The 19,369-nt window shown below is 34.7% G+C and overlaps 1 protein-coding gene across 1 annotated transcript in view; it reads right to left on the bottom strand.

Moving 5' to 3' along the window:
- The window catches only part of LOC124639115, a 53,347-nt gene that overhangs the window by 19,451 nt on the left and 14,527 nt on the right, over positions 1 to 19,369 (bottom strand). The window contains exons 4-8 of the mRNA XM_047176346.1: positions 17,360 to 17,490; positions 10,927 to 11,016; positions 9,156 to 9,320; positions 6,991 to 7,095; positions 2,490 to 2,555 (exon numbers count right to left, since the gene is read on the bottom strand). Of these exons, the coding sequence (XP_047032302.1) occupies positions 2,490 to 2,555; positions 6,991 to 7,095; positions 9,156 to 9,320; positions 10,927 to 11,016; positions 17,360 to 17,490 (557 nt within the window). The remainder of the gene's footprint in view (positions 1 to 2,489; positions 2,556 to 6,990; positions 7,096 to 9,155; positions 9,321 to 10,926; positions 11,017 to 17,359; positions 17,491 to 19,369) is intronic.

Here is a 19,369-nt window from a genome sequence, read left to right as displayed (position 1 = left end):
TCCAAGCCGTCCATAATTTGTTGTCCCACAAAAAATAATAAGATCCCGAATTTATATAAGACATTCAACAGCACTTTGTTATATCACTCAATTTATTTTCCGCATTTATGAGAAAAAATAAATCATCACGTTTAAGAAAAACGTTTATATTTCCTAACTCTCTTATATTTTTGAAAGGGAAACTTATTTAATATAAGAAAACAGACATCTAGTCTTCTTGTCGTTTCACACATAAATATCATAAACTAAGTTATTAAGACATAAATAAGGGAAGTTTTCGCAAGATTTTTTCCAGGTTTCCGGAATATAGGTACCACGTTTTCCGCATACATATTTATGTAGCTTAGCCTTATCCTACTAATATTATAAACGCGAAAGTTTGTATGTATGGATGTATGGATGTTTGTTACTCTTTCACGCAAAAACTACTGAATGGATTTTAATGAAACTTTACAATAATATAGCTTATACATCAGAATAACACATAGGCTACAATTTGTAAACATATTGTTCGAAATACTAAACCTGCGCAGACGAAGTCGCGGGCACCAGCTAGTATTACATATTTATTAACTGCTATACGCTGCTATATGCTTTAGTAACGCTTCATGCAGCTCACCATATAATTTAAGGGTCCCCCCTTTATGGCAGAACTTTTTATGGCATAATCTTATTTTGCATACCAACAGTTGGCATAACCTTCATTTCGCAGAAAATCGTGTGGCATACACTCATTTCGCATAATTTAAAAACGCATAATTTTGGCAAGCAGAATCATCTTTTGGCATAAATTTCATATTCATAATACTTAAATAGTAGAAACATCATTTAGCAGAAAGTTGTCAGTCAGAATTTCAAGCATGCAGAATGCAAGCAGGCATGCAGTATGGAAGTAAGCATGCAACATGGAGCAAGCATGGCTTCTGTCACGGCTCCGGCGCTGCGGGGCTCCGGCGGTACCATGCGAGCTTATCGTCGCAGATGGTTTTCACGCTCACCACCGCAGCTTCGGCTTACTGGCCGGCGAGCCGGCCAGCCTCAGCCGCGTCGGCAAGCGTTAAAACTACCTGCGCCTCAGCTCGCAGGCCGCCTCGCCCCTCCGCGCCTACGCGGTTTTGAATTGCACTCTAGGGGTAGGGCAGACAAGACTACGTGGTGTCGGTTTTGCAGCGATTGGTTTTCGTTACTAGCTTCAATTTTTAATACAATGTTTTTAATTGAAGGTTATAAATGACAATTTGCTAAATAAATTGAATCTAAATTAAATTCTTCCATCTTCATAGTACGCCAAATGAGATTATACCAAATAATAGTTTCTCAAAATATACATTATGCGAAACGAAATAATGCGAAACTCTAACTATGCCAAAAGCAATTATGCGAAATAAAATTCTGCCATCTTAAAAGTATGCAACTGTAAATTCGGGCATATAAATATTCGGTGAAACAATAATTATGCTAAATATTTTTTATGCCTTAAAAACATTCGTTGAAAAAAAATTATGCCAAGTGTGTTATGCCAAATAAAATTCGGCCAAATAAAATTCTGCCAGATAGAAGGAACCCATAATTTAATACACACCAGAGTAAACTACAGTAAATCATCAACAACATTTTGAATCTGAAGATAAATAAACTTCACAACACTTAAATTATAGGAATATTAAATCAATTTAGTATTTCCATTCATTTAAAAATTCCTATGAGAAAACGTCTTTCATCTTAATATTGTTAGTTAAACGCTCTTGTCATGTCATCAATCACTTACAATATTATACTATGCCTAGAATTCATATTGAATTTAATCCACTGGAATTTGTCCAGATAGCATCATGATTGTACCTATTCACTTTCGACCAGAATCTAATACATTGGAAGCATCTGAGCGAGTATTGGGGCTCAATAGAAACTGCACAAAGGATGTATCGGACTCAATATGCATGAGGTAAGTGGATATCTATTATGTTGGAGATTGAGACAATATTTGGCAGGTGATAATGCTTAAAGCAAGCAATGGTGCAATATGATAATACATACTATGTAGTTAAAATTCAGTTCAAATAATTTTCGTATATGTCAAATATTTCGACTTTTTCCATCAGTTGCAGAAATATCCATAAAAATTAAAGCTGAATTAACTCTATTGCTAAGACTTTTTATCTTGTTAACAAAGAAAGGGTCAACAATAGATTTAAAGAAGCTTTAACTTTAATGGAATCTTTCTGCAACTGACGAACTGACTGACTAATTTATTTGCGATGTAGGAACATGAATTGTTAATTTATTATTTTCGTCTATTGTCTAGTTACATGCCAGCGGTAGGCTCGTACCAACGAGTACACATTTTTATTTTACCATGCTTTTGTGAACCAAAGGTTTTGGGCTCGTGGTTACGGGCGTTACAATTTCAAGATTTTAAACAAAATATGTTCTTTAGAGGAATTATATTCCAATATCGATATTAATAGTACAGTAAATACTATTATTACCTGTGGGGTGGTATGGTGAGAGGGGGTGGCGGGGGCGGCGGCGGTATGGGCGTGTGAGCGGGGCATCTGAAAATAATATTTATCAGGAAGTAATATATATGAATTTTAGTCTAAATGTAAGATATTTTTCAGATATTTCCTACAATTTTCTGGTGTAATATTTACTGAACTAAAAATTGGAGGTAGGATTAATATAATTTGGATGATCTTATCGAGAAAAAGAAAAACATAATGACTGTTTTAGGTTCACATACTAATTTAGGTGCCACCAAACACTAGATGGAAAATATCATCATCCTCCTGCCCTTATCCCAATTTTATTTGGGGTCGGCGCAGCATGTTTTCTCCTTCCATACTCTTCTATCTGCCGTCATCTCACAAGTAACATTCTTTCTTACCATATCTACTTTCACACAATCCACTATATCCGTCCACGTTCATATTCACCTTCCTCACAATATGACTAGATGGAAAATAGACCGTATTTATTTATGTACATGGTAAACACGTTACAGAAGAATTAATAACATAAAATACAAAAATACTGCTTCTTTCTAATGAAAACTTTTTCATATTTTTTTCTGTATTTTCCATTTATTTTTAACTTTTAAGTTATATAGTATTTTACTTTAACTAAAATATACACTCCATACATTAGAATTAATATCCCCATTGCTTGAAACCACGGTCTGCAATTTAGGCCCCATAGTCGGATGGACCCTCGATTTATAAAGCCTGAGTCCATCCTTATCCATTACCCATGACAATGTTCCTGACCGCGGCAGTAATTACATACATTAATCCACATGACACTCATTAGTGAGACTGGACCCTAAAAGCATGGAGGTAAAAATTTGAAAAATTATGATTGTGTAGGGAAATATAATGTGGTTGATTGTTTTCTATGCGTTTTGTGTTGTTTATGTGCTAAATAACTTTAGAACTAGAATTATGTTCACGAAATATCAATTTGTCTTTAGGTTAAAAATTACCAGTGTAAAAAGTGTCGACTGTGTTTTGTTCAGGCTGCAAGCTACATATTTATGTATGTTCAAGGCAAATAATAACAAATTCTTGTTGCTATCTAATGAATATGAAGTATGCTTGAAAACCTCGTTGGCGCAATGGTCACTATCCCGCACTGCCGAACTGTGGTCCAGGGTTCGATTCCCGGTACAATCAATATTTCTATGATGGGCATGCTTGAACACATCCGCATCCATTACCCATGACAATGTTCCTGACCGCGGCAGTAATTACATACATTAATTCACATGACACTCATTAGTGTGACTGGGCCCTAAAAGCATGGAAATTGCGTTATGCTGTATTAGAAAAATTATGATTATGTAGGGAGCACTAAATGGCTAATTGGAATTTGGAATCCTATGTGTTAGTTAAGTAGTGTTTATGTGACTAATAAAATGTTGTTTGCGAAATCATAATTAGTCTTTCTTATCCAAATCTTACTGGTGTCAGTAGTGTCGTTTGAAAAAGCGTTTGACAGTAACTTTCGCACGTAAAATACACATACATATAATGTTATTATATAGTAGGACTGCATTATTCTCTGAAACGTGCCAGAATTGTCAAATGCTACTCTTGTACCTATCATGACGTATTTGTAGCTTTATTTCGACTCAGATTAATATTCATTTGCTAAATTATGCATGCAAAACAATTAAACGCATGAACTGTAAACATAATTGGAGTTTATTTTAGTTTATTAGCTTAGCTTATAATTTAGTTCATTAGAAAAATTATTCAGTTATGTTTGAAAGTTATAAATTTAAACGCAAATGTTATGTTCGCATATTTTATGAAATAGTCGGGAAACGACTTTCGAAACGAATTGTTCCCTGACAGAAATAGGTCTCTGAAATGATTGGTAGATCACATAAGAAACTCCTTGAATTTGTTCAAATGTTAGCGAAAATTGTATTTCCCAACGTGATGGTAAATAATTGAAACCCCAGGTGTATAACTGCAAACACAACAAAACCAGTACTTATCTAATTAATACAGGCCACTTAACATTGTGTTAGCTTTCAACCCACACATCTACCCACTTCTTGTCCTCTCACGGACACACACCCACACACACACACACTCATACACACAAAATTTTCTCACTTTTTCCACCATTTTCACAAGTGACCTTTTTACCAAAACATTTGTCTGCTTGGTAGAAGGAAATAATCAAATAAATGGTGGCAGTATAAAATAAGTAGGTAAGAAAAAATGAAGATAAAAATAGATATGTCACTTTTTTAGGCCAGAAAGCTTTATTTTGATAGCAGATTAAATATCAAAATTATCATTTGAATTTTACCTATAGCGAAATATCGATACGTAAGTAAATAGGTAAAGGTAGACTGGGAGAAAACGCCTAAGGCGTTAAGTCCGCCATTGTGTAAAATGTGCATAAAGTGCTATAAAAAAAAGTATTGTTCAGTTTTAGCGAGGCATAGTTTTTCCCTATATTTTTCAAGAAGAATTAGCAAAAAAGTATCTAAAACGAAACCCTAGTTAATGAACGAACCTGGAAACATTTTTCCAAAGTCCCATATACTTGCAATCACAATAATACCTACATAATTATATCAGTGGTGTACTGGAGTCACAAGCCAATACAATTAGCTAATTCGAATTCCACTTAATAATGTCAAATATCTTCTTCCATTAATGCTGCTCAGAAAACTCAAGAAGAGAAAAGAGTCAGCGTCCGTACAATTGATTCATGAGACTACACTACGTACGTATGCATCTCTTGACCTTTCCCTGACCTTACGTGTGACGTCACAAAGGGATGGTAGAAATAAAATGCTTCACGAGTCAAGTATTGAGGTTATGAGCTATGCGAAGATGAATGAGGTAAGGACCTGTATAAAATATCATCTTCAGAGTGGTTTGACGTTAAAGTATATTATTATGTTAATTTGAGAAAATAATAGACACTGGGATTAGAATAAAAGTGCAGTATTATGAACTAAATCATATCGCGATATCAACGGCTACAGAAATTTTACAGATGTCAGGGTCATCTTGACCGAACTACTTACAGTACGAATCGTGTATCAAAAATCGAAATTTATAGGCTGACATAGTTTAAAGAAGTAAAGCCAATAGTTTACGAGTTATTGAAGGTCGTGCTTGAACTAATTATTACGAAAAAACATCGATTTTCCACTGCAAAGAGAAACCTAATAATTAAAAACTTGCCATAGCCTGAGCTTTATAATAAAGGGTCAACTAAAGGTCACCTCTGTTACAACTCGTTTATTTAGAAAAAAAAAAATAATCGAAAGGTCAGACAGGGGAATAAAAATATAATCGTATTTCTATAAGTCCGTCTGAGGACCTAAGAAGTGTCATTCAGAGCTTATTATTTCAATCATTGAAATCTAGGTATGAAAAGTATAAGAAATAGGAACTTCAGATATCTTATTTATCGTTGGATATTTTCTTAGAATTGGAGAAAACGTAACATTATTTGATTCAGTGCAAAAGTCTTTGAGTGTACCTACAAAGTGATAACAGAAAGTAAAAAAAAACAAAAGTGAATTCTGTAGATTATGCTCTTATCACTGTTTATTATTAAGTAATACCTAACCACATTTTCACATGACTTTACATAGGCACCTTACCGTCACGATATTTCCTAAAAAATCAGTGAAAGGTATCCAGAATATACTCAAAAAGTACATGTTGAAATGTACTGGTGTTTCAGCATTTACCTCTTCTATTCTGTAAAATAGATTAAAATGTAGCTGAAGCGGCGTAGAAGCCCGTAGTTTCGAAGCCAATACCTCATTGTATTTTCACTTGGCAACAATGATTTTAGCTATCGGCTTTGGTTAGGAACAAAAGTTCTAAGCCCTGTGCTTACGTTACACATCATTAACTTTCCTAATCAGATTTTGGTACTTTACTAAACCAACGAAATTCCTTTGAGTAAAGTAATAGGAAAAATATTCAAGCAAACAAACAGGAATGATTTTATTTACACGCTTTAATGAAAACATCACAACCTCCACTAGTCTAGGTTGTTCAAAGGTTTTTTTAGAAGGAAAATAAAATGAAGGGATATTGAAGACTCTGCCAAGGTTTAATTTGTACCCTTTATTAAAAATGGGAACTGGTCCGTATCTGGCATTGAGTCATTAAAAAACCCGATGGTGATTTAATATTGCCGTAGGATTAATTATGATCTAAAATACTAGATTTGTTCTTCCAAAATCGATTTCGCTAGAGATTTTGAACGCTTTAAGTTTAAGCTGTATTTGGCAAATATTTATTTTATTTTGGCATGCATGCAACTTGTCTTTGCTATTGGTGTCCACAAAGTAGGAATATTCAGTCAGAGACAGACACCCTTAACACCGGCTCAGTCGCAAGCGCGGTCTTCAAAACGCTCTTTTCTTACAGGTTTTCATGAACCAAGACATTAGATTTTTGAACAAAATATAGGGAGTTAATACTTAATTGATGAAATACTTACGGAATTATAGAAGGTGGTCGAGGTAACGAGCCTCCTCGACTGACTGACGCGATTTGGTCCACATTATAATTTTGGGGCCAACCCGCGTTATCTTCTATTACCGATCTGCAACATAAACATACCAAAGAACTTATAGAATTTGTACAAAACACTGTCTAGACATACTTATGTACAGTTTAAGGAAATATTTAGTTCAATCTTCTAAAAAGTTAACACAAAGTTGGTATATTTTTCTCTTTCTAGGTTTTTGTGTATTTGCGGCAATTTAGTAAAATTCATATTATTATAGTACATTCAAAATAAAAAAAGAAAAGAATTCTATTTCTTTTAGAATGAATAGCATACGTTTCAGTTACAAATGTTAAAATTATCAAGTCAATTGACACAAGATTTCTCCCTTCAAGGGAAGGTCTTAAGAGTTCCTTCTGAAATATGTAAATTGCGAAAAAATACTCAAGAACAGGAACGAAAAAAATTGTCTGGGAGCGAACTTGTTAGCGAGTGCCTATAGGATAATAACATTAGAATATTATTGAAGTGTGTTTCACTACTACGCTTGTGGAAAATACGGAACTCTGGTGTAAGAGTAATTTAGGGCAAGACTTAAAAGAAAAAAACAGCCAAGTGCAAGTCGGACTCGCGCACGAAAACGGAACCCGTGTGAAAACGAATAATAAAATCACGTTTTTTGTATGGGAGCCCCCCCAAAATATGTATTTAATTCTAGTTTTCAGTATTTGTTGTTAAAGCGGCAACAAAAATACATCTGTGAAAATTTCAGCTCTCTAACTATCACGGTTCATGAGATACAGCCTGATGACAGACGGAATGACAGAGGAGCGAAAACAAGGTCCCGTTTTACCCTTTGGGTACCTAGAAAACCCTAAAAAAGGGACTTATTTAATTTCATCTTGCTCAATTGTGGCTTAATTTTACATATTAGGTCCATTTCTACTGTGATGAACAAGTATTGATCCTATTCCTATATCAATCTTTCCTTATAAAAGGTTATGGGTAGTTTTTAGTGAATCACTCTTTAATAGCTGACTTCTGGCTGTAATAAAAAGCAACTTTTTCACGGCACACAGAGCTTTAAATCAGAAATATCTTCACACCCACTAGAAGATTTATAGCCTGACTAACTGGGGTGAGATAAATAGGATAGACTTAGTTACTTTAACAAAATTACTAAGGAAGATTTTAAAAATCACGTTGTAAGAATTTTTGTATTACATGTTATCCGATCTTTGTAATTTAATGAGAACTTGAAGAACTTGTACGGGAAAGTTCATGATGATGTCCATTGGTTTTTACCGAAGTACAGAGAAAAAATTTGGTTGCTTACATAGATACTTACTTGTGGAATTTAAATTTAAAATTATTAGTTGATTAATCTATTTGAATTCAATTCTGTTACCTACATACATCATTCATAATGGGAGTAATTAGAAGAAGAAAAAATACACAGGCGCTGAGCTTCATGCCAAAAAATTACGATATTGTAATTTTTCCGATAATTAATTCGAAATTCAACCTTAGCCACATTGTAATGAAGGCCAAAATTGTTTAACGGTGATTTTCAATGGCTGTGATCAGCGTATTAATTATGCCAGCATTAAAAACAACGAACGGTTATTTCCCTTCTGTGATATAAAATTCAAAAAGGTTACCATGCGCTCAAGTCTTCGACTCTTTTATTTAGCCTACCTGTCTAATTTAAAGTCAACGACAAGTACCTACTTGTCTAATTTAAAGCATTCTTTGTTTTTGTGAGAATGATTGAATTTTCGTTCCTTGTCTTTTAAAATTATTTTGATATTAGAACTTTTCTATTCTTGATGCCTTTTTGTATTACATGTTTGTGTCTATTTCATACATTTTTGTATTAAATATTTGTAAAGTTACGTCTTCCAAAGACTAATTAACACGCTTACATTAGCTTCACTTGTATGTAAGAAATATATGTATGTAAGAAAATCTTAGAATCTTATTTTCCCATTTTCCGACCTTCGATTAGGATATAATTTAGCACACGTTCTGGTGACAATACATTATTAGCTAACAACGTTATAAAGGCGTGTTTTTTTTTTTCACTTGTTTCTTTTTTTTTTATCTAGTTTCACATACAAATTAAAAAATCAGTGTACAAAAACTACAGTACTGACTGTGGCCACTCCATCCGGGTGAAGTCTTCATCCTCTGGCATCCAGGTGTAGCGTTTGGGGTCAGGCTGGCTGCACACAGACCTTGGACGTCTGCGGAAGTATGAGCACTCCAGATCGGCGTCGTAGGCGCATAGCTCGGCCGGTGCCGGGGTTGGTTGCCCAAACCTGACATATAAAAATAATTGAAAAATAGCGAACAGAAATATCTTTTCAATAATATATCTAGTACCTTCTCTTGAGTCCGACAGACACTATGCGAAAACCGCACCAATCGTGAGATAATCGCGTACAAACATACCAACAGGTCAAACTGAGATCCTATTTTGAAGTCAGTCAATAATTAGTACCTAGGTATACATACTTACAGTTACAGCCTTTTTTATCGTCCCACTGCTGGGCACAGGCCTCCTCTCACAGGGAGAAGGATTGAGCATTAATCACCACGCTTGCTCAATGCGGGTAGGTGATTTCAGACTATATAGTCCAGGTTTCCTCAAGATGTTTTCCTTCACCTTTTTATCAGCCATTGGTGTCTAAGATATACTTAGAATGTACATACAAACTTAGAAAAGTTGCATTGGTACATGCCTGACCTGGATTCGAACCCGCGCCCTCACACTCGAGAGGTTGGTTCTTTGCCCACTAGGCCACCACGACTTTTTTGTATGGTATACATACTTAAAAGTGAAAAATAAAACCGACTCCCAAAAACACTGAAAAGCAAAAAAAAAACTATTCTGAGGTGCATCGTGTTTTTGGGAGTCGGTTTTATTTTTTTGTAAAAAGTTTTTTATTTTTGTCTTTTCAGTGACAAGCATAGTTGTCACTATCCGCATTTGTGGAAAGTTCTCATCAATACGAATAATATAAGCCCAAACACGAGGTAGTTTACATATTCAGTTGTCGAGTTCCCTCGACCTTCTCCGGTCTCCATCATCAGGTCAGCTCCAAACCTTCACAGTTGCAAAGGTCTCATCAATACAAATTATATACCTAAGCCCAAACACGAGGTAGTTAAGATGTGTCGTTTAAGAGTTTCCTCGATCCTCTGTCGTCTCCATCATCAGATCTGCCCTAAACCTCCATAGTATTGTAGTCTCATCAGATATACACATAAATATAAAGTTTTTACCCCATGCTCGCATACAATTTTCAAGAGATGCCCTCGATTTCTCAGGGTTTCCACCATCAGATCCTGATCTGATGACGGTGGGACCAAATGACAAGCATACCCTTTCAAATAAAAAAAGAATTTTTGAAATCGGTTCAGGCGTCTTTGAGAAATCGAGTAACAAACATAAAAAAAATACAGCCGAATTGAGGACCTCCTCCTTTTTTGAAGTCGATTGAAAGTATGATTTGTTTTACCGTCAAATAAGCCACATATTGGAGTAAAATATGCTACCTACACAAGGTACGCTCATATTGTTCTCAATTTCAAAGTATTATTAGGCTGATATTGGGCCCTACGCAGCATGCACTTTGGTATAATGGTGAGTAGATTAGACATAAGTAGTAGTTATGTCACACTAGCGGATTGTTATCGGCCTTATAAGTGAATGTACGTGCGTATGCCCGCGATAATTTCCGAACTCCCAAGGGGTTGATTTTATTGTCGCTAACACTTGGATATGCGAAGCCCAATACATGACAGCTGTGAAATGTGATCTTATGCAACACAATTCTTTACTTTAATAGGTAAACTTACCACCTTAAAATTTGGTGCAAAGTACGAAAGATGTTAGATATGGCAACGTCATAGGTGACTTACCTGGGATACCTCTGTATTGGTGCATAATCGGTGTTGAGATTCTCATCTGAGGGCACACGCCTCCTGACGCACACGGATAGAAATGATGCTCTGTAACAATACAAATAACTTTTATACAAATGTGTTTTAAGAATGTAATGTTATTTATATTTCATATTTCAATACGAAAATTAACTCAAATTAATCAAAAGCGCGGCAAAATCGAATTCGCGTCAAACTACATATAACATGTCTTGTCACAATGACGTTTGAAAAAAGAATCCTCCAAGCAGAGGTGCACGGCTGAATGGCGGGGTGTCTATGGTCGCTCGTTTCTGCTGCCCTCTATGTAATCACTGGCAGCTAACAATAATTTATTTTGTTAGCTGTTAAATAATTTTAACCCCTCTGCTCGACAAGATTTTGACATTTGACTTTACCGTTGATTCGGCGGGATATTTTGAATCGCGACATGGAAGTCAAAAATTTGTACTAACTTTCAACACATGAATTCTAAGTCCGTAATGCCTGATCAGAAGTATTTTAACTATAACTTTAGAGCTCACTTATTTGACAACAACGTGCAAAGGTCAAATGGGGTCAGTTAATTCAGAAAAAGATAATAATTACGGTGTTTTTAAGTCTATCGAAAAGTTAGGCATTTCAAATTTGGTGAAAACTTACCAATAAGTAATCGCATCACTTTCTCAAACACAACACAAACGTCATATTTATAACATTTTCAATCCGTTGCAATACATTTCGTGCACTTATTTATGTTCAATAACTAAAAAATCAGCACATAAAATACACAATAAAAATGAACAATTTAATACAAGATCAAAGTCACAGACAAGAAGTAGAGTTTGGAATGGAGTATTTTTTTTTTTCAATCAGCGGTGCGCATTCGATACCTAAATCGGAAATTTATTATAAATAATCCAATACCAATTTTATATATACCTATTTTTTAATAGCAACTTATTTCAATTTTATTTATTAATTTTAAATTATAGGTTCAATTTGTTTTTGTTGTTAAGAAAAAAGATATTTAAGTTTTATGAAAGTTTTTAGCATTAAATTTTTATATGTATTATTTATTTTGGTGTTGCGTCATTCGTAATAATTTTTAACTTTAATTGAATTTTTATTACCTATTACGGAATTTTAATTTATTCTTATATTATTTCTCAACAATTCTAAGATTTTTGTTTCGGCGGAGGGTATGCCTGGTGTTCTGTGAAATATAATGCAATTTGTAACTACCAAAGGTATGTACTTATTTGATGATGAGAAACAATAATAATGATTGATTGATTTTAAAGTCACCAAATATTTTTAACCGAATCCCAAAAAGGAGGTGGTTCTCAATTTGGATGTTTGTTTTTGGTCGAAAGGGTATATTCCCCATATTTGTTATTAGGTCCAGGATCTGATGATGGAAACCTTGAGAAATCGAGGGCAACTCTCGACAATTGTAAGCATAGATAAGGTTATAACTTGACACTCAGATGTATATCTGATAACACTATGAGACAGTAAAGGTTTGGAGCTGACCTGATGATGGAGACCAGAAAAGGTCGAGGGAACTCGACAACCGAACTTCTCTCGTCTCCATCTCCTTCACTGTTGCAGAGGCCTCGTAAATACGAATAATATAAGCACAAACACGAGAAAGTTTAAATATTCAGTTGTCGAGTTCCCTCGACCTTCACTGGTCTCCATCATCAGATCAGCTCAAAGCCTTCACTGTTGAATAGTGCTACCAGGCAAACACCTGAGTGATAAGATTTCAACCTATGTATTTCTGCAACTTTCGAAAGTCGCCCTCGATTTCTCAAGGTTCCATCATCAGACCCTGACCTGATGATAATGGGACCACCTCGGAAGTATACGCTATCAAACAAAAAAGAATCATCAAAATCGATAAGTAAATGGCTGAGTAATCGCGTAACAAACATACAAAAAAAAACGGTCGAATTGAGAACCTCCGCTTTTTGGGAAGTCGGTTAAAAATAAGTCGGCGGCGGCCATCTTTCCATCTTGGACCAGCTTTCGATGAACAGCGAACTATTTGCCCTTTCAAACAATAAAATCGTCATAAAATTTTGCGATAACTACACCTAACTACGGCTCTCGTCAAATAGCTTTGCCGCTCAGTTAAAAAGTTGGAAGTAACGAATCGCCATTAAGTTTGGCAGATCTACAGGAATCCTGCACATAAAACACCCGAAGAATAAGTCTTCATTTGCCGTCTTCAGAAACCCTAAGAAACGAAGATTTTTTTTATTCCGGCTACAACGTATTTTCTACCACTGATTTTCTAGCATTTTTTTCAAAATAAATTAAGTCATTTTACTTTTCCTAATTTATTTTCAGATTATGGTAAGTATACAAAAGTGCAATTTAGTAATATTATAATATCAAATAATATAAAATTATTAAATCGATTCTTTATTTTAACGATTCGGATCATTCGATGCAAAACTTCTATCACCGTCGCCATCTTGTCTATGCGTCTTCAAATTTAAAAAAACAACTAATGTAAACAAACATGGCGAGTTCGATCAGAATTCCCGGTAATTACGATTGGATTTTAAAAAGGTATATTTCTAACGGGATGCTAAATATGAAAGGTTTGAATGCGTAAAAATAATTTAAATTTATTTAGTTATTTTATTTAGTACTCACAAATGTGGTTTGATTGGAAAGAAAATAAATATGAGCGTAAATAATTAGGAAAGTGTATGACTGATTCGCAGACCCCAATTGGGGTCTAAACCGAGCTTACGGTGACATTGATGTTCAGACCCCGATTGGGGTCCGCTACGGATTTGACGGTTAAAGGTGGGCACTGAAACAATATTATACGTTAAGGAATCTAACACAGAGGAAACATACATGACTGTAGCCGGTAGCGTAAAATCGCGTAGCAAATTCGACGATTGTAATTTGTAAAAATATTCAAGCACATTTTTTTACCGTAACTGTTCTATTGATTTAATTTTGCTGATTCAAATGCAAATAATCCTTGGATTCTGAAGATACTCATATATAAAAACCTATATTCTATATACAGTTGCTTAATAGCACGAAAGGAAAGAAGTCGATTGTCGATGATTCAAAATAATACGCTTCATAATTTTCTGTTCGAAATGAGTTCAGTAACAAATGAACCTAATTATTAAGAGTGTTCAAGTTTTCTTGGAAAGTACAAGTAGGTCAAAACTTGTGCCACTTTACTTCTTAAGTTTTCATTTCATTCAACACAACATAACTTATACAAGCCCTACCCTACTACATATGTAGGCACGTATGTAGGCCAGCTTCTATAAAAAAGCTTCTAGAGAAAATTCACATTCATGGATATATTCTCGCAAATTGCCACCCAGGTAGGCGGTTTCAACTCTACCCACCTTGTTACAGAAAGCAGCTTAACAAAATAGATAGCCCAGAAAAAGTAAAGCCAGCAAAAATATAAAAGTGCCCGTTGACCTCCACTTCAGCTCAATACGATTACAAGGGTGCAGAATAATAAAATGCTCAATTTGTTACCTTTGCCGTTTCTAAAAGGGGGTCATTTATCGTCTAAATCAAGTTAGTACGTCGATACTTCAGTCTTAAGGTATTACGTATGCCATCTTTATTTTCTCTTAATGACCATGATTGATATAAACTTATGTTGGAGGGTGCATTAATTTGTCATGTCAGTTTTTTTACTAAAACAAGTTTTATTTTATATGCAGAAGAAGATATAGCTAATGAACCAAATGCGCCTGGTATCTAGTAAGCAGAATTAATGGTTACCTTGATCGTAAAATACAAGATATACCCCACCAGAGTGCCTTTTCTCAAAATCAAATCTCCGATAATTTCTCTCTCACGGTCTCCAAAAAATAATGTTATGGGCACGCAGGGAAAGTATTTTTATTAATACAAACTTTTCCTCAGAGGAATAATATTTATATTAACTTTTACAAAATGGGTCAACTTTGCTCATATCTTATGCATGGCAGGGTTCCGGCTATACAGGCCAGATGGGAACTGACGAAACAAGATGAAACGTAGATTTTGAGGATCCAAGTTAAATACACAGTATTGTTTTTAATGGAAATTGGAACAAGGTTGGATGTTGTGTTTTGAATTTTTGACAGAGTATTTTTATCATGGTGTAAATGAAAGAAAGAAACATACAGGAAAATAATACCTTATGGTGGTATAAAAAGGAAAGGGACCAGACACACTTACGAGTAGGACTAATAGGACAATAAAACAATCTCCTCAAACACGCTCCGAGGCCCAAATATACGTAAAATGAAAAAATCGTATCGTTAAGTTGTGGGCTAATTTTACATACATTACTTAAAAGTAATTTAAATAAAGTCTAGTACGTCGTAGTCCTTCGATATTAAGGCTCAATCATAACTAAAATCTAAGATTCAAACTACCGTACTAAGAACATTTCATAGGTCGGCTTCTTAGGCAATTCAAGTGTTCTAAAATTCATATCTTCAACAGATGGTACAGAAAGGGAAATAAAGTTAGTTTCTAACAATTTTGATCTCAATTAGGTACATTTAGATTTTACGGAGATCTTAATGTTTGCTAAGAACTGGTATCATGTTTTGTATAAATTCTAGACTAGGCTTTCAAAAGAGCTTAGATGGTGAACAGACATAACTCTTTTAAAAGGAAATTCTCTCCCTTTAATTACTATACTATTACTATTTTATGAAAAAAAAAGTTCTAATTCAATATTAATTGCGATACGAATTAATTAAAAATGTAGCCAAGCTACACTTCACAGAATTGTTGAACCTCATAAAAATACAAAATAGTATTAAGCAGATTGAAACCAAACCCATTGCATTACAGATTAATATGACACAAAACATCATGTAGGTACAAATTAATCGTACTACCAAAAACAATTTGGTACTCATTGGATAGTTTTAGCACTTTCCGCATTAAAATAAATGTACTACATCACTTCCAGACCATATCGCTTCATGCGCATTGAGCTGGTGAAAGGGTAACGCTTACACGTGTCCGTTAAAATAACCTTTACATAAATAAATTCAGTTACATGTTCAATCGCGTTGGGGAGGATTTAGTAGAATTTCTAGCCCATACAAATTCAATTGGAAAGCGTATGTGAGGTTTTAAGAAGATGACTGAAAGATCAAGTTCTCAGGATCGTGGTATACGTGATGCCCAATCTGGCAATGAATGATTTGACAATGGATCATGATCTAATAATTTGGTTTTGAGAATTTAAGTTTTTATGAGACCAAAGAAAGGAGTTTGAAGTCACTTGAGAAGTATGTGGCATTTTTTTATTATCTTCGGATCACATTACTCAGTACCATTCACTGCGCCCTTTGAGTTACACTTTGAGGTGTCTAGGAACCTTTCTGTAATCAAGTAGTTTATAAGTAGAACTCAGTTTTAATATATTAAAAATATGATTGTAATATATTAAAAATATCAGGATACAGTTTTTCTTTTGTACTACAATAAACATACGAGGAAGAATTTCCTGTCTGCTTTCCTATCCAACCTGGCATGATATCATACATTCATGCATGACTCAGTATGGAAACAATGTGTCGAATCCTTACCCCCTATTATTTCTACAGCATAAAGAGCTACCGGGTTCCGTATTCGCGTTGTTAACCGTTGTATCTGCTCCGTGCATATTTTTTTCAATACCGGAATACCTTGGGCATATTATATCGAAAGACATATTTCCGGGAACAAGGTAAAATGTTTTGCTATAATAATATTTTTATGGAACCTTTGAGATTTTTTTCTTTTGCACAGGTTGTTTTTTTTTTATTTTTTCCTCATTGAAGAGACGGCCTATTGATCTGGTAATGTTTGTAGATCTTGATGTTTCGTGAGATAAGCAGCTTTGTGTTAACGCTTTTGACTTAGATATGATTATTTTTTTATCCTGTAAACATTCCAATATTTATGTACCAAATCAAAATGTATTTTAAATGATTCAACTTCACACCAATGTGAGTACATTCATTTAATGTTTGGCCTAAGGTTTTCTTAATTTTCCTGCCAGAGTACGTGTTTCACTATGCGTAATACCTGGGTGTTCCTAAGTCGAGAGTAAATTGTTTATTTCTAGGCAAGTAAGCTTCCCTTTCAACGACATCATCGCTTAGATAGTGGTCGTACGTGTGCCTATATCTGTACATCTGCACTAATAAAGTAAAGAGGAAAAAAATTTTTGATTGTTCGAGTTGAGATGAATACCTTTGGCTCCGAAACTACTGAACCGTATTTTGACATATTATTTCACTGTTGGAAAACTACACTCTTCCCCCGTAAAAAAGGCTGTATTCTATCCCGACACGTGCAGCAGTTCCCACAGGATACGGGTGAAACCGTCGGAAAATTGCTAGTCACAAGTAAATATAAATACTAGCATATACTTTACCTATTGGCTCTGGAACAGGGACTCTCGATATGGTACTGGGAGAGGCATCCGAGAAATCGGTCCTTCTTGGACTTCTCCAGTTCCAGCAGATCCAGTTGTTTGTTGTTGATGCAGTATTGTTCCCGGAACTCCTGGAACAAAAAATGTTGATGAAAATGTTGATTCGACATCAGTCGCAAGTCAAACCACTAAAATATAAGACTGATTGCCATCGACTCGCCTAAAAAGAAAAAGTCTCAAGTCAGGTCAGTAATAAACGAAAAAAAAAACTTTCGGGCAATGCTTAATATAAATATTGAAAATCATCGAAGAAAACAATGTAAGTTAATTATTAAAGTTACTGTCACGTCCAATACACTCTTTTACATAAAGAATCTTCATTCTAAAGCGAATGTAAGTGACCTCAGCAAAACTATGTATAACAATACAAAGAAACTGAAGATCAACCACTCACAGAACAAACTTTTATAGGCTAAAGAAGTTTACGAAGAAAATTACGAAAAAGCGCACATTGGATTAATTTCAGCTGAGCCCAGAAAAAAACAAATTAAAATGACCTCGTTCCGCACGAAAGCTACATTTTAAGCAGATATCCTACTTAATAGAAGTTCAGGCCAACGTTGAAAATTTCAAGTCTTAAGCAGTAGGAAAAGTTTCTGGGTGATGTCTCAGAAAATGAATCACTGGGTATAGTGCTAAGTATACTTTAGATACTCGAATAAAATTAGGCTCGATATCGATATTTATTCTTACAAGTTTTATAAAGACTTATTTTAAAAAGTTTAAATGAGATAAAGTTACTTTCTGTACGAGACAGACCGTAATACGCTTAAAAAATAAACTTTTAGACATAACTAAAGCTATATTTTTGTAAATCAATATAAGCGTACCTTATTCTTCAATAACGGGATTTAATTTGAACTGAGATTATTACGCCCACAGTCCAATCACAAAGAGCAAAATATTTTTGCTCGAAATACAGAAGAACGCGTGGGCAAAAAGAAAAAGCTTTTGTAATGAATTTTTGGACAGTGGGCGTTTTGACTAAGTGAGATTTACAAAAGAACTCCCATTTAACTGAAAATAGTGTGCAGTGCTTAAGTAAAGTGGTCTAAATTAACTATTCTGAAATCATTTTAGATTTCGGTTAAAATGTTTTGACTTTTCGAAACTAAAATATTTTCATATTTTTAGTGTAAAAATCAACCAACCGTTCAAATTTTACCACAGTGCTGTATAATTAAAAATACAGTATTTGACTACGAAGCAAAATGTTATTTCATCCAGTATTTTTATATGTATCTGTGAAGTGTAGTTATTGGAAGGCTGAAGTTCAGTACTAATATCTGTAGGCTGTGCAAATATTTGTACAGATACGAAATTGAACTCGATTCGAAAGCTGAACTAACGGAGCGAAATTGATTCTCAATCGACAAGCTACTTCGACTTAATTTATGTGAACGTTCGAAAGAGGTGTCAACAGTTGTCAATGTCGCTATAGTTTTAATAGCTTTTCATGGACCTAACATTTATTTTACAGCTTAAAAGTTCTGGATTCATTAATTGTTATATAACCAGCAAGGCAAGAACAATACTTTCAGTACAGTATGACAGTTTCTGGTGCAGTTGACCGTTGCCGTCAGTCAGTACAAACAACGGTATTTTCCTTTGTACACTGACAGCTGTTAATTGCACGAAAAATTCGCTACCTCTAGAAGTATATAATTATTGAAAGAAAATATGCTTCAGGTTTAAAACATCGTAATACAAAGGCAAAATCAGAAATCAGCCAGTTCATTTGCAGCTGTCGAAGTATTTTGAGAAACTGCCGTCCGTTGCATTAAGTTGATAATAGATGGCGCCTGTGTCATGTTGAATGAGATTTACGATAGAACGTGAACAGTGCGTTGCAGTCAGCACTCAGGATCAGCCTGTCCCCCTTTAATTAAACTTCCGCGCGTTGTTATAGGTAAAGATATGTTAAAGAGCTGCATTGTCCCTTGGGGACGG

The sequence above is a fragment of the Helicoverpa zea genome, chromosome 18 (assembly GCF_022581195.2).
Source record: "Helicoverpa zea isolate HzStark_Cry1AcR chromosome 18, ilHelZeax1.1, whole genome shotgun sequence".
Classification (NCBI taxonomy): domain Eukaryota; kingdom Metazoa; phylum Arthropoda; class Insecta; order Lepidoptera; family Noctuidae; genus Helicoverpa; species Helicoverpa zea.
Note: the sequence above shows the minus strand (reverse complement) of the source record. Positions and strands in the feature narration are given on the sequence as shown.